This window comes from Gekko japonicus, unplaced genomic scaffold (assembly GCF_001447785.1).
Source record: "Gekko japonicus isolate JY-2015 unplaced genomic scaffold, Gekko_japonicus_V1.1 scaffold1445, whole genome shotgun sequence".
Taxonomy (NCBI): domain Eukaryota; kingdom Metazoa; phylum Chordata; class Lepidosauria; order Squamata; family Gekkonidae; genus Gekko; species Gekko japonicus.
In genome coordinates, this window is record NW_015172599.1 from 263,762 (window position 1) to 289,745 (window position 25,984).

Consider the following 25,984-nt stretch of genomic DNA (forward strand, 5'->3'; position numbering starts at 1 on the left):
AGAGATGGCACTGGCCTACATGTTGACATCACATCTGAGCGAAAGTCCAGGTACAGCATCTGCTGATGTTCTAGAAACATTCTATGGCAAAACCATAGAGTCTCTAGAGTGTCACCTGAGGCTCTGATGTCACAGACCAGATGCAATGTCATCCGGTAGCCCAATGTGATTTCCGTCTACGCCCATCCACCGTCATCCCACTGGTTGCAGAGGCGAGGGGGCAGTGGTGGAAGAATGTCTGACTGAGGCAGGCAACAGGCATTTCTCTAACCCAGTGACCATGAGCAAGGGCCATTTTTTAAAGTCTGACTGCATGTCCAATACGAAAAAGTACATCAAAAGTGAACTTATGTTATTTTGTAAATCTGCCCCTAAAAGAGAAGCCATGCTCGTTCAGGCCAGCCAAGCCGTCAGTCCAACATCCTTTTTCCAACAGTGGCCAAGATGCCAAAGAGACGTCCAGTAGCCGGCAACAGTCCTCACCTGCTGATTGCTCTCCAGCAGCCTTCTGCTGTGAAATGGGTAACTTGTAGGAGATAACAAAGCATAACGTTCCTTAATATCATATTGAGACAAGCAAGGAAGGAACAATGCATTGTGAATACATCCCAAAGAACTCTGCAGCAAATTCCAAAATAAGAAGTCTCCTCAAAGCCACCGGGGGGGTGGAGAGATATTGTTCCTGTTGGAAATCTGATGAGAAGTCTATCCAGTTTCCCCTTTTGAACAGCCTTTATTCTTTCTGGGTTTTGCTTCCAACACAGTCAGTTGAAGGGTAATAAAAAAAATGCAGTGACTGCTGAGTCATACAATGAATAAAAGCACTAAAATACTGGTGTTATAAAACGTTGTACTGAGGAAGTAAAAATAGCACATATGAAGAACTTTGCAATCTCCCTGGATCTGAAGTATCACAAATAACAGACTGAATCAAAGATTCCCCAAAGAGTTTGCCCTCAGACTCACAGCTCATGATTCATCACAAGTTCTGAGATACTGACTGTATTTATCACTTATGTGACTGGCCAGGAATTCATGAAAATTAATTATAAATTTCACTTTTGGTGGCATGCAAGGGCTAAATCATATGCTATATGGGACATCCATGAATAGATTTTTCACCACATTTTAAACCCAAGAAAGCAGTTGAGGAGGGAGTGACTTGGATCATGGTTGCAATGCTGTGTGTTAATTCCCCCCCCCCCCCCCGACATTTTCTAGATAGAAATCTCTGCACCGCCCAAGCAGCTATTAGCTTTACTAGGGTAAAAAGACAGGAGATGTCTTTTTCTCCTCAGGATCAGTAAGCTGGTGGGAGAGGGGAGTTCTATCAGCAAAAAATCACATGTAGAAAAGGGTTGATTTCCAAATCATCTCCCCGCAGCTGTTTTTTCCAGAGTCAAAAAATACACCTGGTCATGGATAAGACAGGAGATGTCTTTTTCTCCTCAGGGTCAGTAAGCTGCTGGGAGAGGGGAGTTCTATCAGCAAAAAAATCACATGTAGAACAGGGTTGATTTCCTAATCATCTCCCCGCAGCTGTTTTTTTCAGAGTCAAAAAATACACCTGGTCATGGATTATTTACATCATTTGAAATTTGATCCCCAGCACTTTCCTTCGTATTCCAGTTCGCGTGAGCTTCCCATTGCATGTGGTGATTTTGGATATAGCTAAACGCCAGCACCTTGAAGAAGGAAACTCCATTGGGTGAATCGTCAGGTGAAGGAAGTGAAATGAACTTCTCAGAGGAGAGCAAATGTGAGACACCCCAGGACGAGCGGTAGAGGGAAGGTCCTTGATAGTCCACTGTTCGTGATTTTGGATATAGCTAAACGCCAGCACCTTGAAGAAGGAAATTCCATCAGGTTGAAGGAAGTGAAATGAGCTTCTCAGAGGAGCGCAAATGCGAGACACCCCAGGACGAGGGGCAGAGGGAAGGTCCTTGATAGTCCACTGTTCTTCCCTTCACCATCACCTGCTCCGTTCCTGCAGTCCGCAGAGCTCATGCTTTGTAGATGTTCAGAGATCCAGTTGGCATAGTAAGGCACGGAGGCGTAGACGCCAGGGCGGTTGGCTTTAGCACAACCCTCTCCCCAGCTCACGACCCCAGCCAAGACCCAGCGGTCCTCACGTGGACAAACCAAGGGCCCTCCAGAGTCACCCTGTGGAGACAGAAGGAAGATAGCATTTGTGGGAAACAAGACTGAAATCAGATTCAGGATATGTGTTGGGATTGGTGGTGGCGGAGAGTGCCTTCGAGTCACAGCTGACTCATGGCGACCCCCTGTGGGGTTTTCGAGGCAAAGATATTCCAAGGTGGTTTGCCATTGCTTACTTCTGCATCACGACCATCGTCTTCCTTGGAGGTCTCCCATCCAAATATTAGCCAGGGCTGACCCTGCTTAGCTTCTGAGACCTGATGAGATCGGGGTAGCTTGGCCTATCCAGGTCAGGGTCTTGGTGGAATTAGCTTCCTATTTATTTACTTCACTTTAACCAAGCTATTACTCTTTTACCTTCAGGCTTCTGTTTTGGTATGCTAGGATAATAAAGTGGGCAAACCACACAGGGTTGTTGTGAGGATTACTTATACGGATTGCTTTAACCGCTTTGGGGGATACTGTCCCCCAAACGTTCATCTGGCCCTTAATGTTATTTTAGGTATTGGACGAAAGCTGTTTTATTCACTCAGGCTCCGGGTAGATCTTCACAAAGCTGCTTATGCTGACTTCTGATCTCACCTGGATTTTAGTGGGATGCAGTCGTTACATTTTATTTTATATTCGTTTTTGTTCTACTTCAACTGCTTCATTGACAATCTGCTGGAAAGGCAGCGTAGGCATTTTTAAAAGACCCAAGCTGATAAAGTGCAATATAAATTACAAAATATTTATCTTCATTATTATTCAGAATAATTTCTCCCCCTTTGGAGCATAGGAGAGCCTCGAAGTTTGGGAGGTACTCTCTCAGCTAGACCCAGGATGGGAAGAACTGGCCGATGGGCTAGGTTCCCATGAGCAGTTTTCAGTATGACAAACCCTTATGTATTTCAACACCTCACCTCACAAGAGTGAAGGGATGCCAGGTCCGACTCAGGAAATATCTGGAGACTTTGGGGGTGGAGCCAGGAACCAGGATGTTGCCAGGTGAGGCCGACAAGCCGTAAGGGAGTTCTGGCTGCCACATTTAAAGGGACTGCATTCCTTTTAAATGCTTCCCCTCCACTGGAAATAATGGAGGATGAAGCACCTTCTTTTGGGGCTCATAGAATTGGACCCCCTGGTCCAATCTTTTTGAAACTTGGGGTTTTTTTTTTCCAATGGAGGCCCCACCAGCTATGCTAAAAACTTGGTGCCTCTACCTCAAAAAACAGTCCCCCCCAGAGCCCCAGATACCCACAGATCAATTCTCCATTATACCCTATGGGGACTGGTCTCCGTAGGGTATAATGGAGCTCCCAGCAACCCCACCCCCACTTTCTGGCAGCCCTGAAGCAGGGGGAGGGGCTCAAAACCAGGGGCTCCTCTGCCACAAACTGGGGATTGACAACCCTACAAGAGTGAAGTACTGGAACAGTGACGCCTCAGGAGAAGTCCCTAGAGTTGACAACCTCCATGTGGCACCTGGAGATCTCCCACTCTTACAGCTGAGCTCTGGACAATCAAGATCAGTTCTCCTGGACAAAATGGCTGCTTTGGAGGGTGGACTTTATGTCATTGTACCCCACTGAGGCCCCACCCCTCCCCAGGCTCTGCCCTTCAAAATCTCCAGATATTTCCCAACCTAGAGCTGGCTACTCTAGGAGCACTCCATTTCTGAACTCTCTGGCCATGAGGATCAACTGGGCCTGTCTGCCAGTTTCCAAATGCCACTGACTCACAGCCAAACTGCACGTGACGGTGAACATGGATCCAACCCGTGGCTGCTGCCACCATTTTGGAAGAACATTTAGCCGTTCAAAACTTGCCACGATGACCTGATCCTGATTGGGCCCATGCTAGGGTGGCACCAGGCAACTGGGCCCTCACAGCTATTTTTAAATGGCTACATTTCCCTCTAAAATGTCATTGGCCGTAGGATCCATGGCTGCTGTAATGTGTAATTTGGCCCCTGGTCACATGGCCCATTCCTTTTGGGTTTTGCCTAGATTCATGGCATGCGACCTACTGCCTGCCTGCCTGTGCTATATGATCAGGCCCCAGACTATCTGCTTCCATTGTTTTTAAAAGTAAAGCTAGGCTTGCCAGTTCTGGGCTGGGAAATACCGGGGGTGGAACCTGAGGAGGGCGGGGCTTGGGGAGGGGAGGGACTTCAGCAGGGTACAATGCCGTAGTGCTCACCTTCCAAAGTGGCCATTTCCCCCCCCAGGTAAACTGATCTGTGGCCAAGAGATCAGTAGTAATCTCTGGAGATCTCCAGCTGCCACCTGGAGGTTGGCAACCCTAGGGCTAACCCCCTGTTGATCCAAAGATATGAGGCAAAACACAAGCATTCTGCTCAATTGTCTGGAGAGAAACAAGCTTGCTCCCACCTTCCATTGTTCTAGCCAATGAAGGAGTGTTGCCAGGTCCCCACTGGCCACTGGTGGGGGAATGGGGGAGGGGAGAGAAGGTTGCCAGATCCAGCCTGGGAAATGCCTGGAGATTTGGGGATGGAGCCTGGGGAGGGGTGGGGCCTCAGTGGGGTACAATGCCATAGAGTCCACCCTCTAAAGCCTCCATTTTCTCCAGGAGAACTGATCTCTGTGGTCTGGAGATGAGCTGGAATTCCAGGGGATCCCCGGTTTCCGCCTGGAGGGTGGCATCCCTAAGTTACAGCTATGATGACTAATGATATGCTTGCGGTCTCTTTCTTTGATAAACTTTGCAGTTGGCTGAGAAGAAAGCAGGAACAAATCCTGCGAAAGGGGTCAGGTGAAAAGAGGCTTCCTTTGATAACTTCTAGGGTTGCCACTTTTAGGTTGGGAAATTCCTGGAGACTAACGGAGGCTTGGGTTGTGATGCCGTAGAATCCACCATCCAAAGGGAAACTGATCTCTGTAGTCTGGAAATCTCCTGGGATTACAACTCCCGACTGGAGGCTGGCCACCCTACCCCCAACGTTTGGATGAAGGAGCGGACAGGAAGTAGCTGGGAGACAATGCAACCAATAGGAGGCCAATAATTAGCAAGCAATTTGCATGAAATGCAAATTAGGTATCCTGGATTTGGGGCAAGGGGAATATAGCAACCTTGCTCTGCTCGCCCCCCAGGGCAGCTTACTGGCTGCCCTCTCCATTCCCCACCACCATTTAAAGAGCTTTCGGAAGAAAAATGAAGGCAGCTCCTTGGCAGCTGACATCAGTACAACATCACTTTTGGCAAGAAACCAGAAGTGACATCATTGAGATGGGGCAACAACGTAGGGTTCACCCCAAACTCTATGGTTTTAACCAGGGGTCATTTCGTAGAAAAAGAGGTGCAGGAGCTCATTAGCATAACTCATTAACATAACTTATTTGCATATGCCACACCCCCTGACATCACCAGAAGTATGTCAGAAGGCAACACCCACCGCTCAGGCTCCACTGGACTGTTTTGGATTGCTAGCTATTGGGGGGGGGGAACGTGCAGATCTGCCCTCACAGAGGAGGGAGAGCTTGTACCTGAATAAAACTTGGTCTTAAAGGTGCCACTGGATGTTTTGGACCGGGGGGCCAGGGGGAGCTCTGCAAGTTACCTGGCTGCTTCTTGCTCTGACTGAGGGCTGCTGGGAGCAGGGGGTGGGGCTTGTTGCATGTGCCCACCCCCTGGGCACTTTACTGCCAGAGCTCCGCTCCTGTGCGCTCCTGCAGGAAATGACCCCTGGTTTTAACCAAGATGGTCCCTGCCCCACAAACTCTCCAAGCAGCTTGCCAATGTCAGCTGGCCACCCTACCCCACCCAAGGCCAGAGCCCTGCATGTTATGGAGCCTCCTACCTGGCAGGCATCCTTTCCACCTTCTTCGTAACCAGCACAAATCATATCTTCCTTGACGGGATTGGGGTCCAGGTCAGGCTCTGGGTTAATGTTGAAAAGGGCATTGCAGGCATCTCTGTTTATGATGGGCACCTCCACTTCCCGAAGGGTTTGTGGGTACTCCAAGTTTACTGTAAGGAAAAAAACATGGGAGACCTTTATATTCATGGAACAAAGAGGCAGGAGACTGATGCCCGTTTTTGAAGGGGAGGTGATGGGGACCTCCCAGGTCCTATAATCCTCATGGACAGGCAGGAGACAAGATTGTCTGTATTCCACAATTGCCCCAGTTTGGTATTCTGTAATGTATCTAAACCCGACCACGTGCGAGGCAAGTTCTCCACGCGGTCACGCAAAGCCTCCGAGCTTCGCTCCGGGAGACAATGGCCCGAGCGGATCCTAGCCCACACCAACCAGAGGGCTAGGATCTTGGTCAGGACCTATGGAACTCTTGGCCACTGTATATAGCCTATCACTGAGTGGGGGTGTGTTCTGGGAGTGGGTTTACTGAACATAGAAGCCGGCCTGCGAGCCGGGGTTTTTCCATCTTGTTCTGTACCAACAATAAAGTATGAGAGCTGAAATCACTTGCCAGTCTCAGTACTTTTCACTGGCAACGAGGATGGGATCCTTCTCCTCATGAACAACGACCACAAGTATTGCATTGCGCCCTGACACCGAGGAGAGCACTGCTTCACGCTCCGCTTCTCCAGTCACCGCACCCCGCACCGCTCCTAGCCCCGCGCCTCATCGCTTCACCGACTCGGACGGGTCCAGCCAAGCTTCGCGCCCGCAACGATCACCCCACCGCTCCCAAACCTCTCCTGCCACGTGAAGTTCCCAAGATGGCCGCGACACGTGGTAACATCTCAGTTTTTGATGTCACCCGGCCCGAGCAATCGGAGGCCTGGCTGGAGACCCGCAAGAACCATCTGACGTACCATGATGTGACGGACGCCAAGAAGAAGAAGGCCCTGCTCCTCAGCTCTTGTGGCATCGATACCTTCAGGTTGCTGAAGGACCTGATAGCGCCCAAGCAGACGAAGGAGGAAACCTACGAGGTTCTGGTGAAGGCGCTCACTGATCACCTGGCGCCCAAACTGACGAAATTTGCCGAGCACATGGAATTTTTTGCGCAAGTCCAGGGGCTGGATGAACTGGCCTCCAACTTCCTGGCGGGGCTCCGGAGAGCAGCCACAAGGTTCCCCAGCCTGGCAGACGCTCTTTTGAACCAGTTCCTGGTGGGCCTCCGCGAGCCCAAGCTACCCAGGAAGCTGACCAGCCAAGACAACCTGGATATCGACAAGGCATTAAAAGAGGCTGCCGTGTATGAGAAGTCTCACCAGAGCTGCCGCGCCAAGGCAGTCCATCGCACTGATGCTAACCCTGTTTTGGACATCTCTGACGAGGAAGAGGTTTTTGCATGTCCAACGCCCGTCGCACTGACCGTCTCGTCCGCCTGGGGCGGCCACAGGCAAACTGTCGCCTCCTTTGGCATCCTGTACCAGCTGTGGGGAAGCCCACGAACGCCGGACCTGCCGGCTCAGAGACGCCATTTGCCGAACCTGCAACAAACAAGGCCACATTGCCCGTGTTTGCCATTTCCGAGGTCAACACCGGAAGACGTCCATGCACCAGGAGTCCTCGGATCTTCACACGCTCACCTCACACCACCAGCCGCACCAGGTATGTAACCTGCCCCCGAGAGCCTCAACAAATTGCATGTAACAGTGTTGCTTGAGGGGTCCCCCTGTAAAATGGATGTAGACACGGGGTTGTCCTTTTCCATAATTTCCGCTGCCACACTGTGCATGCTATGCCCATGGGGGGGACCCCTCCTAGAAAAGCCACACGGGTTGTCTTTACAGGACTTTAACAAAAACCCTGTGGCGATCTGGGGCTGGGGCAGGTTCTGGGTGCAGTATAAGGACTTCAAGGGCCATCTGGATTTGCTGGTGGTGGAGGGTCAGCTCACGAGTCTATTGGGGCTTTCTGGGTTTGGGCCCCTCGGGTCAATCAGGTCCGGTCACAGGATTTTGCCAGGGTCTGTGACGAATTCCCGGGGTTTTTTGACGGCACACTTGGCTGGTTCACCGGGCCCCCCATCTCCATGGACTTAGACTCCAATGTCCGTCCCATCCGAATTAAGGCTCGTCATCCCCCTCTCGCCATGAAGCCCAAGATTGAGGCCGAATTGGATCGCCTTGTGGTGCAGGGGGTGACTGAACCGGTCTCCCATGCTAGGTGGGAAACTCCGATTGTTACCCCAGTAAAGCCTAATGGGAATGTCCGCATTTGCACAGACTACAAATGCACTTTGAATAAGGCGCTCCAGGACCTCCGGTGCCGGTGGTCAGCCATGTCCTTGCTTCCTTGGTGGGTGCCTGTGTTTTTGGGAAATTGGACTTGGCCCAGGCATACCAGCAGCTGCCGGTTGATGCCGCCATGGCCGAGGCTCAAACAATTGTGACACACAAAGAGGCTTTTAAGGTCAATCGATTGCAATTTGGGGTGAGCGTGGCACCGGGCATTTTCCAGAGTTTCATGGACTCTCTTCTCAAAGGAATCCCTGGAGTTCAGCCATTTCTAGACGACATGCTGATCGCGGTGCCCGACGTGGGATCCTTCACTGACTGGCTCAGGGCTGTGCTCCAATGCTTTGACTCAGCGGGGCTTAAGGTCAAACGTGAGAAGTATCTCCTGGGGGGTGCCACGGGTGGAGTTCTTGGGGTTTGCCGTGGATGCCCGGGGTATCCACCCCATGGCTGAAAAGGTCAAGGCCATCACCCGAGCCCCTGAGCCCTTGTGTAAGTTGGAGCTGCAGGCCTTCCTGGGGCTGCTCAATTTTTATAATTCCTTCCTGCCCCTGAAGGCCGTCGTAGCAGAACCCCTTCACCGCCAGCTAGATAAGAACACCTCTTGGGTCTGGGGGCACATACACACCGCCGCTTTCAGGGCAGTGAAGGACCTGTTGGTGTCAAACTCGGTCCTTGCCCACTTCAACGAAGCATTGCTGGTGGTCCTAGCATGTGATGCATCACCCTGTGGCATGGGGGCAGTCCAGGGCCACCGTCTGCTGGACGGCTGCGAGGTTCCGGTCACTTATTACTCTTGGACCTTGTCCTCTGCAGAGTGCAATTATGCGCAAATTGACAATGAGGCATTGGCGATCGTAATGGGGGTGAGAAAATTTCACCATTACTTGTATGTGACGGACCATAAACCGCTCCTCAGCCTCTTCGCCCCTGACTGGCTGACCCCGCAAATGGTTTCGCCCCGAGTGCTGCGGTGGTCCATCTTTCTGGCGGGCGAATCTTATGCACTAGTCCACTGGCCCAGTAAGGCGATGGGCCACGCCGATGCCTTGAGCCATCTTCCGCTGCCTGCTTCAGACCCCAATCCCACCCCGGCCCACCTGGTTGCACTGTTGGAAACTCTTCCGGCCCAGCCAATCTATGTCCAGAACCTGGCACATCTCACAGCCAAGGACAGCGTCCTCTGCCATGTCTTAGACTGGGTGGGAAGGGGGTGGCCTGCTGGCCTGGGAGGCCCAGACTTTGCAGCCTTCGCCTCATGCAAGGACAAGCTGTCCTCCTACAAGGGTTGTGTAATGTGGGTTGGTCAGATGGTCATACCCGCTCTGCTACGGGACCGGATGCTCACCGCCCTACATGAATCCCACCTGGGGGTTGTCCGGATGAAGGCGCAGGCCAGGAGCTATGTCTGGTGGCCAGGATTGGACCGAGACATAGAGGACACTGTCAAACGGTGCACCCCTTGCCAGGAATCGCGACCCGAGCCTCCCCGAGCTCCTGCCCGAGCGGGGGATCATCACACAGGCCCTGGGCCCGACTCCACCTGGATTTCGTGGGGCCCTTCCAGGGACAACTGTTCTTCATCCTGGTGGATGCTTACAGCAAGTGGCTGGAAGTGGTACTAGGGCCCTCCATGTCCTCAAAGTCCGCCATCTGTGTAATGTGGAGGATCTTCAGTGCGCAAGGCATCCCCAACACGTTGGTCACGGACAACAGCACGGTGTTCACGTCCTCTGAATTCCAGGACTTCACCCGGTACTATGGGATCTGACATGTCCGCTCAGCCCCATTTGATCCCGCTACCAATGGCCAGGCTGAACGCATGGTGAGGACCACCAAGGACACGCTCCACTGGAGTGACAGTAAGGACTGGGATTATAAACTGGCAGCTTTCCTCTTCGGCCAGCGGACAACTCCTCACACCACAACTGGATGCAGTCCTGCAGAGTTCCTCGTAAAGCACTGCCTGACGACCTGGCTGGACCGCCTGCACCCCGACCAAGCCCCCAAACAGGTACCGGACACAGAGACACAGGATGCGGCCAGGGGATTCTTCCCAGAAGATCCCGTGTATGCCCGCAACTACGCTCGCCCCCCCGGATCCTGGCAAGGGTTGTGAGAGTGACGGGGCCTCGATCCTACAAAGTCTCAGTGGAGGATGGGCAGCTGTTATGGCTTCACATTGATCAGCTGCGCCAGCGAGTTCTCCCTCTCGACCCAGAGGACTTAGTAGACACAGACGCCCCAGAGACAGCAGCCACCGCACAGTCACAGATGACCGCGGGTCCCACAGATGAGGCACCTAGTCTACCCTCTGTCATCCAGCCAGAGGACAGCGCATGCACCCTGAGCAAGACACTGCCGACTGAGCTGTCTTCACCGATGCCGACCAGCCTTCAGGCAAGGGTCCCGGCCCCAGCCGCGGCACCCGAGCTCCACTTTTCTGACTGGGAATGAAAGGCATCTGCTTACTTCAAGGACTTTGTGTGTGGATGTGTTCGGACTATGGGGGGGAGGGGTGTAATGTATCTAAGCCCGACCGCGTGCAAGGCGAGTTCTCCACGCGGTCATGCGAAGCCTCCGAGCTTCGCTCCGGGAGACAATGGCCCGAGCGGATCCTAGCCCACACCAACCAGAGGGCTAGGATCTTGGTCAGGACCTATGGAACTCTCGGCCACTGTATATGGCCTATCACTGAGTGGGGGTGTGTTCTGGGAGTGGGTTTACTGAGCATAGAAGCCAGCCTGCGAGCCGGGGGTTTCTTGTCTTGTTCTGTACCAACAATAAAGTATGAGAGCTGAAATCACTTGCCAGCCTCAGTACTTTTCACATTCAGTGTGGATACACAGTGGATTGGATTCAGCCAACTTTTTTTCACTCATCTTTTCTCCCCTTCTTACTACAGCCCCCATCCCATGCCGCTTTTTTCCATGCAGGTCCCATGATCCCCAGTGTAGCCTTTTTGGGTGAGACCACCTCCTTCCTTTTTCACCAGCGGAAGATTTGATTGGATTGAACCCAGCACCCTGAGCATTTGTAACTGAATCCTGTCCCCTTCATCCCTTGTTATCTTTGTTTCTCCTGTTTTGCTCTTATATCTTGATGATAACTTTAGATTGTAAGCTCCTTGGAGCAGAGACTTGCCTTGGGGACCAGGCATTTATTTAGAATAGCTGTATCTAGGAATATAACTAGGGATATGACGTTGAATTGTCACAGTCAGATATTTGACTGGTAGACAGCGTTCTACAATTGGAGATTAAGCCAAATTCTTGGGAATTGCAGATGTATCTTCAGAGCATTTTTGCTATTCCAAGAAACGCTGTCTTTTGGAGCTGAGCTGGTGTTATTTGTTCAATGCCCAGAATGTCCAGGTGTTTCTTGAGACCTTTATTCATACGTCTTGGTATTTCATGGTCTTCTCCTGTTCTTTCTTTTCTATTCTGCTTTCTCCTGGGATTGCAGTGTCAATGATCCAAACCTCATTTCTCATTTTTTCTACAATTATGATATCAGGGGTATTATGTTCCAGGTGTTTATCTGTTTGCAGACAGAAATCCCAAAGAAACTTTGTTTCATCATTCTGGTTGATTGTGTCAAATTTGTGCTCCCATGAATTTCTGGCTGAAGATTCCAGTGCACTATAGCTGCAACTCTATCATGATGTTCTTTATAGTCAGTTTGAGTAATTCTACTGCAGGCGCTGACCATGTGGTCAACTGTTTCATCCTTTGTCTTGCAAAGCTGACATTTGCTGTTATCACTGGTCTTCTGAATCTTGGCTTTTATACTTTTCATTCTGAGTGCCTGCTCTAGTGCAGTTAGAATGAGTCCTTCAGTTTCTTTCTGATTACAATCTTTTTGTAATCTTCTTTGGTTTATGTAACCTTGTCTGCCTTGTACACTTCAACTAGAAGCTTCTCTTTGCTTTTCTTGATGTTGTCATTCAGTGTTCATTTTTCTTCTTCAACTGCTTGCTTAATCTTCAGGAGACCTCTTCCACCTAATTTTCTTGGTAAGTAGAGATGATCAACATCACTTCTAGGCTGTAGTGAATGTTGCACAGCCATTATCTTGCAAGTTTTGTGATCTATTGCTTCTAAATTCTGCTTGTTTCCAATCAGTAATGCCAGCTGTATATCCTAGGACTGGGACTGCCCAAATGTTAATTGCCCTTTTGCCTACATTTAATTGTGTTTGCGATATCTTTTAAATTCTTTGGTCATACTCCTTGGTTATATTTTTCTTAACAAGGGAATGTTTGACGCTGTCAGCTTCCAAAATGCCAAGATATTTGTAGTTTCCTTTGAAGCTCAGTGTTTTGCTGCTGTTGTTGTTGTTTGGTATTATTATTGTTATTTTTGTTTTGTTTCCGAGCAGCAAATCTCTCCCTGTCTGTATCTAGTTATATCCCCTGGGGATATGGTTTAAATCCTGCCCAGGCCGTGCACTCTCTCCTCCCTCATGAAAGATGATACTGGCCTACCTTACAAGATTCTCGTGAGGATTAAAGCAAGATCAAATAGGTGAAGCACTTGGAATAACTGAAAGCACTATACAAATACTGAGTGTTATGATTCGCCTTGTGCTGTACAACGGCAAGTCTGTGAGCAATGAGAAAGAAGCCTCGCCATCTGAAGAAACACTCCAAAGAGCCCCTCCCCCATACCGTCCTGCTGACTCTGTCCCCATCCAGTGACCCAACATGGTTCTCCGTCTGCGAACTGTACAGAAGAATCTGGCAAGCAGATGGGAAGGACGTTGCTGGTGAAATTTACGGGCGATGACAGCTTCACTAGGGCAATATCCCCACTGGAGCCCTCGTTGCCATCGTAGGCAGGGTTGGAGCACATGTGGCTCATGGTGAATATTCGTCGATCTCCCGAGGTAGGGTTTTGAAGCTGATAGGCTCCCACCTCCACATCATATTCATCCATGTTCCTGGAAGTATGAAAACAACGGTAAGGATACAACAGACGAAGGATGCTTGCCCAACTAGACCTGGGATTTCTGTGAGCCCTCAGAGCCTGCCTCGAGGAGCTCTCAAGCTTCACCTCCTTGAGTTCCTTGCTGGCGATGCCCAGCAGCACAATGGCTCTTTTCAAAACAGCCAGCCAGGAGATCCAGGAGCTGATTGCCCACAGCTGTTTTAAAGTGTAAATTACAATCCTGTTGTTAGAGAATGAACTTGATATTTTGATTTATGAACTATAGTTATTGCTACACACACAATGGACTGTGCACACACACACACAGGCTCAGAAGACTGTACACTTTAAGTCACCTGTTGTGATGCAACACATAGAAGGTGCCTGCACAAGCCTTACACGTGTAAATAAGGTTTTAGCTACACAGTTACCGGCCTGGTGAAGAAGCGCACACCACCATTATTGTGAGCTGTAAGAAACAACAACTTGAGCAGAGACAGCCCCCATTGCTGAATCATTTGTGGTCACGTACCACACATCACTGCTTTGTTCCTGCTTTGGTATTTCCTGACAAATGGACATTTGGTTTACAATGGAATGGCCAGCTTCATCAACACTACAATGAAGCATCCTGACGCCAAGGTTTTCACACCTGCCCAGATGCCCTTCCTTGAGTAAGGTATTAGGTTTCAATATTGGCCACTCCTGTTAGGTAACCACCCCTCCCTCCATGCAACCAATAGGATTGTATTTGGGACGGACTAACAGGGAGGTGGGCCAGGAGGTTGGCACGGCCACCACCCACCTCCTGGATCCCCCGATAAAAGGAGAGAACCAGTCACATGGTCTCTCTCTCTCTCCTACTTGATCAACTAGCATCTCCCCCGCAGCAGCCCCTGTCTGCTTTTTACTCCTCTTAAGTCCCATTTGCTATCCCCAAACCCTTGCCTCTACTTTGGTCTCTTGATCCGCAGTCAAGAGACCCACACGTTCTGGTTGTGTGTGAACTCCCTTTAGTTTCCATTTCTTCCCCTCTATTCTTCATTGGAACAACCAAAGCTGCGAAGACAGAGAAGTATAGCCCATCATCATCCCCACCTGCTAACGCAACTGTGCTTATTTTAATACTGTATTTCCAAGGAACTTGATTGAATGTGTGAGTGCATCAGTATTGTTTGTATGAGATTTATTTTCTTAAGTAAAAGACATCTATTTTAACAACAGCAGCCTTGTTATGCTTCTCTGGTAACCCTTGGTGGGAGCAGGACCTTGGTATAGTTGGCAAGGACCCATTTATAAATTGCCAATTGCTGTAAATAAAGCAATTCAGCTAACACTGTGTCCTTTATCCCTCAGTTTGAGTTGACAGCCGGCATGGACTAGGACCTAGGAGACTGAGGCTCAAACCTAGGGTTGCCAGCCTCCAGGTGGAAAGTAATACAAAAGATCAAACCGTGCATAAATAACAAAAAATATATATTCAACATTCAATGAGTATGATAATCTAGACCTATATAAATAGAGTCGTTTTTCAAAAATACAACAGAATAGAAACTCAAAAATACATGGTCCAAATACACAAGCGGTCCTATTAATCCACCCTCAGAAATAGTCCAAGTCAAATTCCTCAAACGGTGAAAAGTCCAAATACAGATGTTTATAATTCCTCTTCAAATAACTTGTCTCGCTGCTTGTGTATCCACTTCATGGCCCCGTCAGCTTCAAGTGGCCGAATCGCCTTGGTTCTTCAAAAGCGGAATACCGAAACTGCCCACCTCCAGTATAGAATAATATATAACAACCTGGAGCTGGCAACCCTAGGACTTGTGATCAGTATCAGATACTCACTTAGTCAAGCAGTGAGCCGCCGTCAGCACCCATTGCTCGTTTATGAGGGAGCCTCCGCAAATGTGCTTGCCTCCCTGCAGGATGCTGACCTGCCAGGGCCACTCTCCGTCATTGGCCGGCTGCCCCCCAACGATGCGCGTGGAGTACCCTTTCTGCCCACAGTCTGAAAAGCAAAGAAAAGGGGGGGGGGAGAGAGAGGATGAAGCAGGGCAGATGGCAATAAGTATGAAAATACTATCAAACCAGAGCCCAGTGATGTTTTGGAGAGGAACAGAATTTATTCATCGAATGCTTTGGAGGGAACGTCCATAAGGCTGATGCATTTATTACAGAGAAGGTGGCTAAGTTTCTCTCCTTGGCTTTAAAGCTGCGTCTAAGGTTCTTTTAGATTTTTATATGTGTGCTTTCAACTGGTTTTAAAATGTATAAATGGTACTGATATTTTAGGCCAATAAAGGCTGACTTGACTATTATCACAACAGAAACGGGTGGGGGGAGAGAAATATTACAAAGGCAGGCTGGTTTTTGCATATAAATATTAAAGCACTGGGTTTACTGAAGTACTCTTCCAATGCATCTGGTGAAGTGAGCCCTGACCCACGACAGTTTGTACTGGAACAGATTTTGTGTATCTTTAAAGTGCCACCGGACTCCTGTTTTACGGCTACAGATTAACATGGCTATGCCTCCGGGATTATCTTTGAAGCGAGAAATGAAACACATCAGATCACAACTCTCTTTAACATGAATTTTCCTATGAATATTTGTACTGGTATTTTCGGACAGCCCCATCCATGGATGCTCTTGAGGCTGGCGGGCCATTGTGTCTGGCAACTGTATTGCATTCATATTTGTTAGCAGGATTTTTTTTTGTGTGTGTGACCCTCAAAAATAAAATTTTGAAACTGCTATATGTCAAGCAACCAAGGTCAGATTTTGAAAATTCAGCAAGACATTTAGAACCTGTGAAGCTGCTAATATAAATAAAACCTTAGTTGTAGATTTTCTGGGTCGTATGGTCGTGGTCTTGGCATTCTGGTACCTGATGTTTCACCAGCAGCTGTGACTGGCATCTTCAGAGGTATAACACAGAAAGATGGAGTACTCTCTGTGTCAACGTGAGAAGAAAAATGGTAGGCAGGTAATTTATATCTCAGGAAGGTGGGGTAGGGCTGAGTCATTATCTTGTAGGAGTTTCCCAGGCTGTGACATGCTAATGGAGGAGCTTTCCTGAGGAGGTTCTTTTGCATATGGAGTGGCTGTCAAAGTCCTAATCTTATCTGTAGTGCTGTTGTCAGATGTAGAACATTTTGTGTTTTTCAGGACAGGGAACCATGCCCTATTTATTTTTAAACTCTCTTCTTTCCTGTTGGAATTGTGTTTATATTTATGAATGTCAATGGCTTTCCTGTGTAATCTGACATGGTAACTGGATGTGTTGTCCAGCCTTTCAGTGTCTTGGAATAAGATACTGTGTCCTGTTTGAGTTAGGCTATGTTCAGCCACTGCTGATTTTTCAGATTGGCCAAGTGTCTTTCATGTTCTTTTATTCTTGTTTGGATGCTGCGTTGCGTGATCCTGATGAAAACCTGTCCACAACTGCAGGGTATGCGATATACTCCTGCAGAAGTGAGGGGGGTCACAGCTGCTGGCGAAACGCCAGGTACTACAATGCCAGGACCACAGCCATACAGCCCGGAAAATCTACAACAACTAATGAACTCCGGCTGTGAAGGCCTTCGACAACATAAATAAAACCATTGGACCATCTGGCCCAAGGCTGCCTACTCTGACTGGCATCAAGCATTAGAAGGACCACAGTGTAATTACAGAACCATAAACACAAAAAAAATCACTGTAATGAGATACTGAATATTTAAATATAATATATATATGATGACAGTTTATGTGTCCTTTGGAATTCAGATATTAAATATTACAAAAAAAACCATGTAAAACCTGAAGGTCTAAACAAACAATTGCAAGAACAAGATAAGTACAGATTTGTAGAACATCAACACCAAGGAAGAACCATCAAGGAAAGTATCTTCACACAAGGAATCCTGGGTATAGACTCTCTCGTTTCAATACACTTCTTCAGTGAGCCCAACAGTAATTTACAACTATTTAAGAGGTCCTCTCCAAAGTTTATACAATGTACCATTAAAGGTGATAGCCATTCCACTGAAAACCTGTGTCTATTGTTGAATTCTTATGTATGGGCACCAGTCAAATATGTCAATATAGAGATTAATCAGAACTTTCTACTGCTGGTATAGCTTCTGATGAACATATGAGCCTGGGATATCTAAATAAATACAAGTAGTTAGGTGAGGCGAGAAATTGCAGCAATCACCTGAGGTACCAATTACTAGATAGAGCACAGATGGACATGAGTGATCCAGTCAAATGAGGAAAAGATCCCATCTGAAGTGGATCCCCTCACAGAGGGTGATTAATTGGAATAGCAAGGTGAATAAGTGTACACACACTTCTCAAAAGGGACCAGGGGTCATTGGGGGGGGGACGCCATCCCCCCGGGTGAGGTGCGGGAGGGCGGGGCCTGGAGCTCCCTGCTGGTGCCCGCTGGAGGTCGCCACCGGCTGTGGGGAGGACACACTTCCGGTGATGTCAGGGGGTGTGGCATATGCTAATGAGTTATGCTAATGAGTCCCCCTAGCTCTTTTTCTACGAAATGACCCCTGAAAGGGACAATTACTTTCTGTGGCGAGCCGGCCACTCCTTGTACCTACTGAGACGGCTTTCCTGCAATCTCTCACTATTGAGGGAACCAGACAGCAAAGGAACAGCTCTGTCCCTCTCTCCGAGAAGGTCTGGTCTCCAAACCAGTTCTGAAATAGCCTACGGCTCTTCCCGGAGAATGGATAAATGGACTGGCAGACAAGGACAAAAATATATAAGATGACTCATTGTTAGCTGTTCATGTACTTCAAAGGCTTGTCTCCACCACCACCCAAAACAGTCCTCCCCCCCCCTACCGATTTCCATTCAGACTATCAAAGTCAGTTTCCCATGCCAAGATACACCTTTGTTTACCTTAAGGTTTGTTTACCCCTTCGGGCTCCGCACTTTATTCTCACCGCTCGCAAACTAGACTTTCCCTTAATGTTGTATTAATTGCATTACTGTGATTTTTATGTGGCATGTAAGGCAGGGTTAACCAAGTGGTTAAGACGCTGAACTGCAGGCTGTGGAAGGTCGGTAGTTCAGCAGTTCGAGACCCGGGGGCCGCATGACGGAGTGAGCTCCAGTCTCTAGTTCCAGCTCCTGCCAACCTAGCAGTTCGAAAGCAAGAAATTGCAAGTAGATAAATAGGTACCACTTCGGCGGGAAGGGAACAGCATTCCGTGCACCTTGGTGTTTAGTCATGCCGGCCACATGACCACGGAAACGTCTTCGGACAGCGCTGGCTCTTTGGCTTGGAAACGGAGATGAGCACCGCAACCCTAGAGTCGGACTCGACTGGCTTTCGAGCAAGGGAACCTTTACCTTTACTTTAAGGTAGGGTTCCCAGGAGGTCTCCCATCCAGCTCCAGACCAGACCTGTCTTTACTACAGCTATATCCACAGGAGGATGTGAAATTGTGCCTTGGACAATCACAGCAGCAGCAGGAGGAGGAGGAGGAAGTAGCACAGGAGAGAAAGGCATCCACCAGGGTTGCCAGTCTCCAGGTGGGTTAATGCAAAGAGAAAAGCCGTGAACAAATTACTATGAATCAATGTATACACTGAATTCATAGTAATTTGTTCACAATTTTTCTCTTTGCATTAACTCTCTTTCCGTGAATCTCTCATTGGCACTGGAGAGACACTGGAATGTGATGTAGAAGGTAAGAATTGAATGCGCTCTGAATCCAGGGCAAAACATAGATGCAGAAAGGGCCTTAGTCTCCTGGTGGGGGCTGAAAACCTCTTAGAATTACAAGTGTTCTGTATCTGGCCAAGGGAACTTTAACTCTGGAAAGCTTTTTACCCCCCCCCCTACAATTTGTTGGTCTGTAAAGATGCTACTTTATGCCGGCCACATGACCACGGAAACGTCTTCGGACAGCGCTGGCTCTTCGGCTTTGAAACGGAGATGAGCACCGCAACCCTAGAGTCGGACTCGACTGGCTTTCGAGCAAGGGAACCTTTAGCTTTACCTAAGATGCTACTGGACTCAAATCTAACTGTTCTTTTTTTTTGAGGTTTTAAATAATTTTATTCAAAGATAAATCAAGTATACATAAACAAGATTGCTGTGTAAACATTAACACAAACTGAGTGCAGATACATATCTCACAATGCCATCTATTAATTTGTCAGCAGAATCATCCCATAACCACATCCTTATCACTTTCTTGTGCTTTTCCAATTGTCCTCCTATTACTAAAGTAATAACGTATAATAAATCCAGATATATTTTAGAAGGAACCACAATAGTATTTTATGAGAGTGCTCAGACCATAAAAAATTCTTATAGATGCATCCATTCTGCATAGCTAGCATTCGCTGGTAATATATCGTTTTCTGTAAAATATGTTATAAGAGGACACCATTTTCGAATGAATCTGGAATGGGACCACGCATACCCTGGTGTGTGGGATTCATATTTATCTGCTACTTTATCCATCACAAAGTGGTCCCAACATTTATTTCTCCAGAGATCAGGTCCCCTGAAGGAAATGGCTGCTTTGGAGAGTACTGAGGCCCCTCCTTTCCCGAAACCCTGCCCTCCTTCAGCTCAGCCCCCCAATCTCCAGGAATTTTCCAACTCAGAGTTGGCATCCTACCCCCACCCATTCCTGCACACTCACTGGAAATAGGTATGCCAGCCTCCAAGTGGGACTTGGGATCCCCCGGAATTACAGCTCATCTCCGGACTGCAGAGAGCAGTTCCCACGGAGGAAATGGCTGCTTTGGAGGGTGGACTCTGAGGTCCCTGTCCTCTCCAGGCTCTTCTACCCCAAATCCCCAGGAGCTTCCCAGTCTGGATCTGGCAACTCTACCCCCCCGATCCCCAACCGGTGGGCAGGGGGTCCTGGCAACTAGGGTTGCCAACCTCCAGGTGGGGCCTGGGGATCTCCCGCTTTTACAACTGATCTCCAGCTGGCAGAGGTCAGCTCCCCTGGAGAAAATGGCTGCTTTAAGGGTGGACTCTGTGGCATTGTACTATGCTGAGGCCCCTCCCCTCCCCAAACCCCGCCCTTTCCCGGATCCACTCCCAAAGTCTCCAGGTATTTCCCAACCCAGACCTGGCAACCCTACTGGCGACCCTAACTGGCACTGCTACCTCCAGCCCCTGCTCCCCTCCTTTTTCCTGTCTCACTTGTGAGAAAGCACCGATGTAATGGTGATTTCTTTGGGACAACCCATGTATGGTCTGGAAGCCCCCTTCCCCTTCACTTTTTCTACCACACCATGTTGTAATGCTACAGTGTGGCTTAGTAAGGAAAGGGGGGGGGAGCCCTTTAAAGGACTGAAGGGAGGGGTGGTGTCACGTGTGGCAGCAAAATACCCCCCCCCACCATTTTGACAGCAGAGCTTAGTTCCTCCCCTTTCTCCTCAGTAGTGACAGCAATCCACACAGAAGTCACCCTCTGGAGAGTCCCATTTGAGCCAGATAAAACCATGTTTATTTTAAATTCAGGGGAAAGGGGAAAGTCACTAGTCATGCTCAGAATGAGCACAGTGACACACACAGACATGCCCCTTTAATGTGGGGGAGGGTCTCTTGCTATCCATGCAGGGGGAAATCCCCTCAAGGTCAGTGAGGAAGTTTGCTAGCTCTGGGTTGGGGCTCTTTAGCTTGGAGAAATGATGGCTGAGGGGTGACATGATTGAGGTTTATACAATTATGCATGGGATAGAGCAGGTAGAGAAAGAGGTACTTTTCTCCCTTTCTCGCAATACAAGACCTCGTGGGCGCTCAATGAAATTGCTGAGCGGTCGGGTTAGAACGGATCAAAGGAAGTACTTCTTCACCCAAAGAGTGATTAACACATGGAATTCACTGCCACAGGAGGCGGTGGTGGCTACAAGCATGGACGGCTTCAAGAGGGAATTAGATAAACATATGGCTCAGAGGTCCATCAGTGGCTATTAGCCACAAGGTATAGATAGGAACTCTCAGGTTGGGGCAAGTGATGCTCTGTATTCTCGGTGATTGGGGAGGGGGCAACAGTGGGAGGGCTTCTAGTGCCCTGGCCCCACTGGTGGACCTCCTGATGGCACCTGGTATTTTTGGCCACTGTGTGACAGATAGGGTTGCCAAGTCGCGGCGGGGGATCGCGTGTCTTTGCAGAATCCATGCCGCGGGGATGGCGAGACGCGTTGCACCCGCCGTCGCCAGGACATGATGCTACGCGTCACTCTGGCAACAGGGCTCCAAACAGCCCTGTTGCCAGAGCGACGCGTAGCGTCATGTCCTGGCAACGGCGGTGCAACGCGTCTCACCACCCCCGCGGCACGGATTCTGCAAAGACACGCGATCCCCCGCCGCGATTTGGCGAGATTTGGGAGCCCTAGTGACAGAGTGTTGGACTGGATGGGCCACTGGCCTGATCCCACATTGGCATCTCTTATGTTCTTATGTAATGCCTGGAGGTTTTGATGGTGGAACCTGGAGAAGGTGGGGTTCAAGGAGGCCACGCTGCCCACCCTTCAAAGCAGCCATTTTCTCAAGGGAACTGATCATGGTCATCTGGAGATCAATTGTAATAGTGGGAGATCTTCAGGTGCTACCTGGAGACTGGCAACCTTATCAATGAGGTGGATCTCTTTCTTTAGTACAGTTTCATTCTGCCCTTCCTCTGCGGAACTCTGAGCACAGCGCTTGGTTTTCCCTTCCTCATTTTATCCTCACAACGGCCTTGTGAGGTAGAGTGACTGCCCCAAGGACACTCTGATAGCAGCTTCATGGTAAAGTGGCCAATTGAACCCAGGTCTCCAGGACTGCATTCTGATAAACTAACCATTACCTCACTGTGCCCTACCTTGAAAAACTGATGAGAGTGAATGCTTTCAGTGACCCAGTCAGGGCAAGTTTTATCATCCCATCAGAACTGCATTCCAGAAAGCGAAACCCCAATTAAGCTGAAATGGACTTCTACTGTTCTTTCTGCTGCTACCTTTGAACATGAACACACACACACACACACACAGAGGTTAACCATACCAGAGTTTTGTAGACACCCCTCTTAGGTACATAACCCCGCTCCCGGCTTGCGAAATTTCTGTGTAAAAAATCTTTCCAGTCTGTTAAAGCCCTCCTACCTGTCTCTGAGCGAGCAGCACCTGAGGGGAGGAAACAAAAGAGAAAAGGCCTGTCAGCTGAGACTCAAAACATTGAAGAAGAGGCATTCTCCCCCCCCCTTGCTAAAATGGCATGCATTAGTCAGACTAAGGGCTGCACACTGTCCCCAATTTGTGGAAAAACCAGCTTCTTGGATAATGGGCTCTCAATAAGTTTCTAGTAAGGTTTCCATCCTCCAGGGGGGCCCCTGGAAATCCTCAGTATACACCTGACCTCGAGAGAGCTCAGTTCCCCTGCACAAAATGGCTGCTTTGGAGGGTGGGCTGTGTGGTGTTATACCCCTATGAGCTCTCACCACTCTCAACCGCTGCCTTTCCCAGGCTGTTTCCCCCAATTACCAGGAATTTCCGAGGCTGGAGTTGGCAACCCCAGTTTCTAACCAGTTTCAGGATTCATACACTGATTTTAATCCCCTTGCCTTTTTTGGGGGGGGTGTGTGTCTTTAGTTGCAGAACCCACTTTGAAAGCTGAGCGTAACAATACAATATAAGTTAAACGGACAGCAGCTAACTTCTGACTTGTATCATTCTTCTCTCCTCCGGCTTGTCTCCATGGCATACTGACAATGGGACCGGTCACTCAGATATTTGGGATTGGGGGAAAAGGATCCCAGCAGAAACATGGACCTTTCCGGAGGCCTCCATACTTTATCTTGTAGAAACTAAACCCAATATTATAGGACTTTCTACCTGTTAGCTGAAAGGTAAAGGTAAAGGTTCCCTTGCTCGAAAGCCAGTCGAATCTGACTCTAGGGTTGCGGTGCTCATCTCCGTTTCAAAGCCGAAGAGCCAGCGCTGTCCGAAGACGTTTCCATGGTCATGTGGCCGGCATGACTAAACACCAAGGCGCACGGAACGCTGTTACCTTCCCACCGGAGTGGTCCCTATTTATCTTCTTGCAATTTCTTGCTTTCGAACTGCTAGGTTGGCAGGAGCTGGAACTAGAGACAGGAGCTCACCCTGTCTTGCGGCACCCGGGTCTTGAACCGCTGAACTACTGACCTTCCACAGCCTGCAGTTCAGAGTCTTAACCACTTGAGCCACCGCAGCTCGTTAGCTGAAAACACTGCAACAAACAGTCACCTGTCTTCTAGCTACCAGCCGTCTTCCTTTAACTGCTAGGACTCACTTTCCTCTCAGAGCTATGGGACGGGAAAGAGGCCCCTTTGTCTCCACATGACAATTCTGGGATTTCTACTCCATCCTGGATTTAAGACACCCCCCCTTTTAATCCATCCCCTCCGCTCTTTGCACTCCCCCCAAGAGAGAAAAGGCTACAAATGCGAGTCTCCCGTCTTTCAGTGACCCTACCCCAGCGCCAATCACCTTGTAGCACAGCCAACAGAAGCAGCCCCATGGCCAGGAAAGGGGGCACTATGGACATGGTGCCCCCTTCTGCTTCTCTAATCCTTCTGAGGTGCCTTTGCTGGTCGCTCCGCTCCAGTCACATCCAGGAAACAGGTGTCTAGCCGCTGTGTGTCATAATGTTATCTGCGTTATAAAATTTTCATAGCAAGGACAGGGCTGCTGGAGTTTCCTCCTCCTTGGGCATGCAGCTAAAGCTTGTAAAAAACACCCCCCCCATCCCTGAATTCTCTACATGCCAGCAGAGTCGCAGATCCTGTCCTTCTCTCCTGGTTTCTAGCACTGACCCCTTTTTTAAGGGGGGTGGGGAGTAGCATTCCTGTCCCTTTAAAACAACAGGGGGGAAAATCAATTGGGAGAGACTAAGAAAAAATCCGGCTGTTGAAATTTTGCTTTGCAAGGCAGCTAATAAAAGCATAGGGACCCTGCTAGGGAAAAGAAAGTAGCAGCTCCACCTAGTTTCTTTCTACCCCCTTGTTCACAAAACCGCGATTCTCACTTGGTGCTCAGACACATTTTTGCGACCCCGTTCACCCTCAGATTCTCTAGGCTGCTGATTATATGTATTATATCTTGGGATGAAACCTTTGCCCCTCTGCACTCTCCACCAAAACAGCTCAGCTTAGCAACATTTGCAATCATATCCAAAACAGGTTACCCAACTCTGGGTTTGGAAATTCCTTGAGATTGGGTGGGGTGGGGATGGAGCCTGGCTGGGAAGGGTGGAGTTTGGGAAGGGGAGGGAACTCAGCAGACTATAATGGCATGGAATCCACCCTCCGAAATAGGCATTTTCTCCAGGGGAACTGATCTCTATATTCTAGAGACCAGCTGTAATTCCAGATCTCCAGGCCACACCTGAAAGTTGCCAACCTTGACTCAAAAGCAAGCAGCGTTTGTGGGGATTGCCTGGAAGGGGAGCGGCAAATCAGCCGGACCTGAGCCAGTTAACCCTTTCCTGACCAGTGTTCCCTCTAAGCTGAGTTGGTGTGAGCTAGCCTGGCTCACAGTTTTTTAGCCTCCAGCTCACACACTTTTGTCTTAGCTCAGGAAGGAGGGCCCCCTAATTTAGGCAGCAGCCAAATCGCTCGCTCAGCACTTTAATGCCAGTCGCTCACAAAGTAGAATTTTTGCTCACAAGACTCCACAGCTTAGAGGGAGCACTGATCCTGACCAACTTCAGTCTCAGCGGCTCTGACCTATCTTTTTTTCTTTTTCTCCCAGAGTGCTTTGCTTCTTCTTTTTTAAAAATGGGAGTGAGATTTATAAGATTCTGGAGTTGCCTCTTTGGTCTGCAATAAAGATTTGCCTCAAGAGTAGGCATCTTATTAGGGAGGGGGGCAGAAAAATAAATATCCCATTTCACTGACCCCGGTACCTGATTTTAATCATTCATCACAAGTCACCTTGCTATAACTTGCCTGAGTGAAAGAATGTGTGCCTTTGGGCATGTGCAGAATGCCTTTCCTCACCAATGAATAACCACTAGCAAGCTCCTGTTCTCACCTCCTTCCCAAAATCCAAGATTAGGACTAAAGGACTGAAGAGGCAACATAAGCAGGTTTCAATTCCAGAGCCAGTTTGGTGTAGTGGTTAGGAGCAGACTCTAATCTGGGAGAACGAAGTTTGATTCCCTACTCCTACACATGCAGCTGCTGGTGTGACCTTGGGTCAGTCACAAGTTCTTTCAGAGCTGTTGTCTCAAGGGCAGTTCACAAAAGGGCTCACTCAGCCCCACCTACCTCATGAGGTGTCTGTTGTGGGGAGAGGAAGGGAAACTGCTCTGAGACTCTTTCGGGTAGTGAAAGGTGGGGTATAAATCCAGTGTCCTCGTCATCTTCTTACAGAAAACCAAGTACATCAGTACCGAAGGTCAAAGGAGCATAATATCCAGACAATCTTAAGCCACTACCTCTCAGAACAGAAAAATGAGGTCGTTGGGAGGATCTAACCCAGGGACCTCCTACCGATGGTCCCTCTAAACTGGAGTTTTGTGAGCAAAAATTTCCCTTTGTGAGCTACGGCATTAGAGTTGTGAGCGAGCGATTTGGCTACTGCATAAATTAGTTTGCTCTGGAGCCATCCTTCCTGAGCCAAGGCAAAAATCTGTGAGCCAGAGGCTAAAAAACTGTGAGCTAGCTCACACTAACTCAGCTTAGAGGGAACATTGTCCCGAACGTTTTTGAGTCTATTGGCACCTGTGGAATTCTGACACA

At 48.9% G+C, this 25,984-nt stretch overlaps 1 protein-coding gene across 1 annotated transcript; it reads right to left on the reverse strand.

Annotated features, from left to right (window-relative positions):
• Positions 1–1,819: 1,819 nt before the first annotated feature.
• Positions 1,820–23,787, reverse strand: LOC107119119 (serine protease 27-like). The gene is made up of 6 exons (XM_015421564.1): positions 23,730–23,787; positions 22,365–22,385; positions 15,090–15,252; positions 12,983–13,254; positions 5,960–6,129; positions 1,820–2,163 (listed from the first exon to the last, which is right to left on the reverse strand). The coding sequence occupies exons 1-6, from the start codon at positions 23,785–23,787 to the stop codon at positions 1,891–1,893; spliced, it is 957 nt and encodes a 318-aa protein (XP_015277050.1). The 3' UTR covers positions 1,820–1,890.
• Positions 23,788–25,984: the final 2,197 nt, after the last annotated feature.

Bases quoted from the DNA above. Each gene is read 5' to 3' on its own strand.
- LOC107119119 (XM_015421564.1), bottom strand. From the start codon at position 23,787: ATGTCCATAGTGCCCCCTTTCCTGGCCATGGGGCTGCTTCTGTTGGCT. The intron at 15,253-22,364 runs GTAGGAGGGCTT...TTTGCTTTTCAG, and splicing joins TGCTGCTCGCTCAGAGACAG to ACTGTGGGCAGAAAGGGTAC. The intron at 13,255-15,089 runs GTGAGTATCTGA...TCATACTTCCAG, and splicing joins GCGGCTCACTGCTTGACTAA to GAACATGGATGAATATGATG.